This window comes from Pollicipes pollicipes, unplaced genomic scaffold, assembly GCF_011947565.3.
Source record: "Pollicipes pollicipes isolate AB1234 unplaced genomic scaffold, Ppol_2.1 Scaffold_3481;HRSCAF=4094_pilon_pilon_pilon, whole genome shotgun sequence".
Lineage (NCBI taxonomy): Eukaryota > Metazoa > Arthropoda > Thecostraca > Pollicipedomorpha > Pollicipedidae > Pollicipes > Pollicipes pollicipes.
Genome location: NW_023596304.1, coordinates 459,645 through 466,764, shown reverse-complemented (window position 1 = coordinate 466,764; position 7,120 = coordinate 459,645). Strand labels below are relative to the sequence as shown.

Here is a 7,120-nt window from a genome sequence, read left to right as displayed (position 1 = left end):
TCTCCGAAAACTTAGATTCACCGTCTGTCCGGGGATGCGTTGTTCGTCACAAGTGCGGCAGATGTCATGGACGGCAAAGCATGCGCATTGCTCAACTTATTGCGGAAGTGATATGCCCTGCAATATTGTTTTTATGCTGTGGCCCTAGTGATGACACCCCAAACTACGTAAAATCCATGCCCCTGGAAAACCTGGAGAATACAATGTGGTTAGCCATCAGCCTTACTGGAATCATAGATCCGGTTTTCTGTAGGGGGGTGGTGGCCGCCAACGGCCAGATCTAAAGAGAATAGGGCATCAAAGTGAAAACGATACCGTTTTTATGCGAAATTTCGTGAGCAAGATTATGCGGTCTGGCCAGATTTGGCAACGGTCCATTAGGTAGCTACAACACCTGCCGCACTCGAGGAGCTGGTCGAACTGTACATAAGGAAGGCCGATTATTCCTCTGCTCTACGTCAGTGGTGCGTCAGCTAAAGGGTCCGTGGGTATTGTAAATCAAGAGGTGTACAGTGGAGTGGTTGGCTTCATTAGATTATCAGCTGATCGCCTGCACCCGATATGGGTATTCAGGGTATTAGGGTTATCAGATGGAACTTATGGGTCATCATGGATCAGGAACTGCCTCGCAAACTGATCCAGCACCTCCCTGCGCGCTTCCCAAGATGACCGACATGCTATTCAGTGACCTGTTTACTAAAAGCGCAAGCTAATGTACGATTTCAGCTGCAAATTGATATCATGTCGTGTCTTTCTCTCAATTCTATAAGAATGTATATCAGTTTCAGTTTTGTCCAGATTTCCAGTAATCACCCTTTAACACAAAATGATCAATTATCCAGCTTTCAGTCTTTACCCTTTCAATTTCAATGCGGCTGGAGTGTCGTTACGCATTCCAAAAACCTCAGGAAAACTGTTACTGCGGCCACTGCAAATGCCGGATTTCCCTAATCTCGCCGCTGCCACTTTCGATGCTGCTGCAGTGTTGGTGGGATGTCAGACTCTGCGGTGACTCCAACACACCCTCGTGGAGCCAGTGGGCATGTTGTTTTGCCGTAGCAGGGCGCCTCGCTGAAAAAGGGCTTCATTTCTCCATTTTTTGAGTCCTCTCACCACACCCGTGGAAACGTCAAAGCAGCGTCAAAACATCAAATGACGTCAAGGTAACAGGCTCGGGCAATGCATTCAATCTTCAGTAGCTCGCCTTGTTTGCCGTAACGAATGAATGAACTGGAGCTGAATAGCTGCTACCGACGGCCGGCTACATCCGGCACGCGCGCAGTTGGTAGTTCTGTTCGTTTTGTTTTGCTTAAAATACTAGGCGGCGACTGAACGTTGACCGGCAGCATTTTGGTGATGCGATAACACGGGATTGCATCCCCTTAGGTAGAATTGGTGTCTAGACGTGAGCGTACATAGAATGACGAACAAATTGGTGGAAAATACTGGTAAAGAATCGGTGCAAGCGACAACTTAAATTTCGCCACGGCCCTGACTACAGTTTCAACGGCAGTCTATTATATTCGGCACCGTTTATCCTAATGCGGGCATTCTCGGCTTGCCCAGCGATTACTGGCGCAACCACGCACCATACAAACGGGTGTTGGCCATGGTACATAGGTCAACGCTTTGAAATTAGATTTGTGCCTCCACCCTCTCTGGCTGCAAGTTATGGACAAGATGTGACAAACTTCGGGCAAAGCCATTTTACCAGGCTCGATATGCACGGCAAGCCGCGCATACGATTGCGCACGTGACACGACGCATTCCCCGTCCGATTGCCAGTTAAGATGCGGCAACTTCTTGCCGCTCTGACACTTGGTTACCAGGATGTGGCGACAATTTTGAAGGGCTGCTCGTCGGCTTTGTCGTAGGTCACATTTTTAGGTCACCCTTGTAAGACCAGTGGATGTAAAACAGCCCTTCTGGCACGTGCCACGCTTGAATCCGATCATTCAGCGATTCGCTGTTCGGCCCGAACATGACGCAACGCAAGATTGGATAGACAAGGAGGCAGGGCAGGGCAGGGCAGGCAGGGCGGGCAGGGCAGGCAGGGCAGGGCAGGGCAGGGCAGGGCAGGGCAGGCAGGGCAGGGCAGGGCAGGACAGGCAGGACAGGACAGGACAGGACAGGGTATTCAACAAATAGCGTACATATGTCAGACTGGCATAATCTTTCGGGCGCGTAATCGCTCTGAGACTGCTACATTGCGGAAGTTCCAAACGTTCAAAGACGGAAAGAATGCGAATATGCTCGACGAAAGGTGTTCAAAACACGTCCTGTGGGTCAGCAGCTGAAAACAAAATTTTGCCGAGATTGCAGCGTCGTTCTGCCAAGAAGCGTCAGTCACGAAATAGTTGTCAGACCAACGTCGGTCAGGAACATTACCACAGGCGGTGTGCCGAGTGATCGTCCATGAATTACCGTATGTGCGAAGGAAAGGGGTGTTGATAAGGCGTAACTGAAGCGAAACGTGCTGGGAGCTTAGCATGTCTGGCGGACTGGCGAGGCAGAAATGATGTCTGTTCCTTTTTGGGAGTCTTCCATCCTGTCCACCCATGGGAGAAGGGTATTGACAGCTGAGCTCCGCCGCGGCGTCTGCCCGCAGCCTGATGAGGAGTGTGCGCCCGTGTGAGGTGGCTGACCGGCGGGCCCGTGTCACCACAGAGTGGTTGGACCTGGTGGAGCGCCTAAGGGATGTGCGGCCCGCAAGGCTCCGGCGCTGGCGCTAGCACGGCCTGCCGCGGTGGGACGCGGACCACCGGCTGCGCCAGGCCGCTGCCTACCTCTACCTGCAAGCGCTGGTCGACGTGACGTGATCGACCCTGCCAGCTGCCGTCGCTGTGAGCCGCCGCGGCGCTTGCCGACTGGCAAGCGCCGGGTCCGCGTCCCGCTCCGCCCACCGTCTCTGGAAGCGCTCTGCTTTCCGCCCGCCGGGATGTAGGCAGGATTTCTGTTATGAGGGAGGAGAGCGTAGCCGTATCCGTGGCACGGGTTGCCAACTGCGCGAGCACTTCCCCGCATGCAATCAGTTTATGCGCGTAAAAGGGTTAGTGATGTTTGACAAAATGGAAGCTGATAATGACGACTTAGGTCATTAGCAATTAAATTTAAACATCTTTATGAACGCAACATTAAATTCCGTTTTCACATCCGGCACACGAGACGTCCAAAGAGAAGGTCTAACTGCGACAATCTACATGGCATTGTCTCCCATCCAGCACTCGCAGTTGGGAAGCCGGGAGCGCGAGGGATATCACCGCTGCATGTATAAGTCACGGACGGTCGCCAGGCCTATAGAAAAACAGTTCTGCTTCCTTGATTTTTGTTTGTTGAGGCATTAGTTGGAAAATGTATTTCATGGTATATGATTATACTTTTTCTATTTAGATGCGCTTGATGCATTTTCCCCGTCAATATTTATGCACGACAGTTGAACCCGTATAAGATAACATACAAATCCCGATCTTCATAATTAAGTGTTGTGCCCCCTCCCCCGCCCGCGCCCACGCACGCACTTTGACTCGCTGCTCTCCGCGTGAGTTGCATTTCACGTCACATAAGGATAATGTGGCCACATAATTAAGTAAGGGTATACACTCGTGAGTATTTATTGCCAAAGTCATCACAGTTATGGGGGAGGCCATGATGTGTGGTAGTCGGGTGCTGTGCGTCGGCAGACGGCCGTGCGGCCCTGCCGGCAGGTGGATGGATGTGCTGAGTGTGGTTACGTCGGCTTGTCGGACCGGACACTGTCGCGAAGGTCGAACCGAGCCGGCCTGGCTCTATATGGTGCTGACGTGCGCGGATGCCGCCGGTTGGGTTCCGAGCGGCTGGAGCCCGACCAGGAGCAAGTGCTGCAGGAAATGGTGGTGAGAACCGGCCCCCGGCCCGAGCACCACAGACTGCCGTCCCAGAGCGCTGCGCGCTTTCGTCAGCTCTGGCCGATGCGGATTGAGCAGAAGGTGGCGGCCCTAGTGGATCCAAGACCGGAGAGTTGAGCCCAAGAGCCGGCTGAGGGGGGGGGGGGGGCAGACACCCTGTATTCCGACGCTGGCAAAATCTTAATTTAATGTCTGACATTGCAGAGAAAACAGAATCCCGTTGGCTCCCGTCCGTCCGTACTGTTGTGTCAGTTGGTTAGAGCACCCGCCTTCCGATCCATCCCACCCGTGGCAGAGTAGGTTGGAGTCGCTTAGGCTGTTACTCGCTATTTGCGCTCGACAGGCATCGCTTGCGGGCCGGTGGCAGCGGCCGTGCTAAAGGTTCAAGATGACGTCAGAGAGCAGGGACGGATCATGCCGAGCATTGTGGCACGTTAAACTTTCGCCACCAAATTGTGCCGTTGAACTGGAGTAGCGCGAAACGGATGATAGGGTTCAGGGCTCACACAAGTAACGCTTGAGTGAGCTCTCAGAATTAATCTATTTGAAAATATTCGGATTAAATCGTTTAAAAAATACGTATAGCCTGATGGCCTCGCTGGTCAGATGTTTTAGATGGTCAGAGCACCTGACGCAGGGGTGCGGCGTATTCGCCCGGGTCGGCCCGGACCGCGCCCGATGTGTGCCGATGTTGTGACACGATTGGCTCGCTGGTACCGCCGCCTGTCGCTCGTGTGCACCATCAGCGAGCTTTGACCAGAGCGAGGCGTCAACCTCCCATCTCTCCGTGGCAGCGGCACTTCGGCGCGTGATCTCGGCGTCAAGGATGAAATTCTAGTCCCAAATACGCGTCTTGTGCTTTCCGCAGAGATTTCTTCAGTTGCGAGTGAGCGAAGTCAAGGTTTACCCCGATGATGCAGGGCCGTTGGCGAAGATGGAGGTAAAGGAGATGATGACAACGCTTGTCGCCAAGTGGTCCCAAATGACTGAGGTATGTGGGTGGTTTGAACCCCTGTCCTGTTTCCGAAAACGACGTGCAAGCTGGGGTGTGTACGTGAATAGCCATGATTCCAGAATTACAATAGCACCGGGAGATGTTACTCGGTGGGATTTCATAATGGTGTGAACATATGGTGATGCAGCGACCAATTAGTGTCAGCGTTCGCACCTGCATAGCAGTTCCATGCCGTCGAATAATGAAGTCCATATTTCCAAAATACAGATAGAAGTAATTTCTGTCCGCGCATCCTTTAAATTTTGTGGAAGGTCAGAAAACCTGCTTTGGGAAGACCCACTACCTGGTACGCCTATTGCCGGAATACCACTCTCGGAAGGGCCTACCGTTGTAAATGCCTACGCCCCGAAGTACCACGCCCGGAAAACCCGATGCTGGTAGTAGCGTCTCCCGAAGGATCAATGCTCGGTAGACAGACCTACGCCCCTGAGACCCACTCCGCGAGCACCTATGGCGATGTCTGTGTATGGTGTCAGAATGGTATTGTGGGTGCCGCCCTGAGGCCTGGTCGGCGCCACGGGAGTTAGAGAGGGGAGTGGGAGGCGGCCATCCCTTAGCACGCGCTCGAGAGGCCCGGTTTGAATATCTTCGCTTGGGTGGTGGATGAATTGGACCTCCCTGAGGTCTTAGAAACTAAGCAAGCTGGAGACGCCAAATTCACGGGATGCGTTGGCCTGTACGTGAACCCCCTTGTGTCAAAATTTTAGGACCCTAAGTCATGACCTTCGGGTCAGGTAAGGTCAAACAAGTGCGAACTCCAGGTTAGTGTCCAAAGTGCCCCCAGAACCTATATACCTGTTCTCAGCAAGACCACTGGTTCGCATTTAAGGTCAGTGACGTTGCTTGACCGAACGTCTTTGTGGCCCAAATCATGCGAGATTTCTTCGAGTTTTGCATTTGAATACGCGTCAAAGATCACGCTAGACAGAATGTTCCTAAAAGCAAAATGTTGACCTGGATCATTTTAGGTCAGTGATCTATTCTGATCTTTAAGAGGTCCACGGAAGATTGTAGTGCGGTTCTGTCATACACAAATTTTAAATGGGCACCAGATACTATTCCATACAACCCTTAACAACACCTATTACGAACAGCTTGCTTTGGACCCTGGTCTGACCTTCATAAGTGGCCCTGGGCCAGTGACTTTGTCCATTCTGTTGTTGTGTTGCCCTAGACACTATCTCAGAGATCTTCGTCAAGCACTCAGTTGTTGCACCAGGTTTAATGGTTCCCTGGAAATCGTCGGCTGAATCCATGACCTGACTTTGACCCGCTGTAGGGTGTAGGTGCAGGTATTCAGGCAGTAGGCCTTTCGGGAGTAGGGCTCCGTAGCGTAGTATTCTTCACAGCAAGTCGTCAGACAGGGTCTGGACTGCTCGCTGTAAATATTACCTTTTGAATGACAAACATGGCGACGAGCCAGTTGATAACGCTACTGCTAGCACATGGTCAGTCATGTCAGTCGTGTTGACGTGGCCTGGTGAATGCCACTGATGCCCAAGAGAGAGAGAGAGAGAGGAGAGAGAGAGAGAGAGAGAGAGAGAGAGAGAGAGAGAGAGAGAGAGAGAGAGAGAGAGAGAGAGCGAGAGGAGAGAGAGAGAGAGGAGAGGGAGAGGAGAGGGAGAGGGAGAGGGAGAGGGAGAGGGAGAGGGAGAGGGAGAGGGAGAGGGAGAGGGAGAGGGAGAGGGAGAGGGAGAGGGAGAGGGAGAGGGAGAGGGAGAGGGAGAGGGAGAGGGAGAGGAGAGGGAGAGGGAGAGGGAGAGGGAGAGGGAGAGGGAGAGGGAGAGGGAGAGGGAGAGGAGAGAGGGGCACTGTCGCTGATGCCGGGTGTCCCCTGACCTGACAGAATTGCTCTCCGTGAGATGCACGGCGAGACGTCATCCCGTCGAAGGCTGAATGGTGGCGTCTCGTGTGCGGCATGCCAGCCTGTCAGACCAGCTGGAGAGACGGAGCCGGCCGGCTGGCGAGCGCCGTCTGCAACCGAATGCTGGGCTGCCGAGAACAACGGGGGGGGGGGGGGGGGGAGGAGGGCCGCCACTCCGGTCCTTCACAGTCGAGGCTCGGCCTCCGACTGCTGGTGCGCCCCACAGCACGCGGCGGCACTGGTGTACTCCACCGTCTAGGCTGGGGTCCAGCTGTCACCTACGTGGGCACGCCCAAACTGGCTTGCTCACGGATCACTGGTGCTCACCACATGGTGTTGTTGGTATCACGCTTTAAG

The 7,120-nt window shown here is 53.6% G+C and overlaps 1 protein-coding gene and 1 long non-coding RNA gene across 2 annotated transcripts in view; both read left to right on the top strand.

Annotated features, from left to right (window-relative positions):
• Nucleotides 1-2,819, top strand: part of LOC119092850 (AP-4 complex subunit epsilon-1-like) — a 14,426-nt gene extending 11,607 nt beyond the window's left edge. Inside the window, exon 10 of the mRNA XM_037215769.1 lies at nt 2,775-2,819. Within this exon, the coding sequence (XP_037071664.1) occupies nt 2,775-2,819 (45 nt within the window). The remainder of the gene's footprint in view (nt 1-2,774) is intronic.
• A 1,000-nt stretch (nt 2,820-3,819) lies between these two features.
• On the top strand, nt 3,820-6,835 carry LOC119092856 (uncharacterized). Its single transcript, XR_005093554.1, has 3 exons — nt 3,820-3,872; nt 4,753-4,875; nt 6,746-6,835. It is a non-coding gene; the product is annotated as an uncharacterized LOC119092856 (long non-coding RNA).
• Nucleotides 6,836-7,120: the final 285 nt, after the last annotated feature.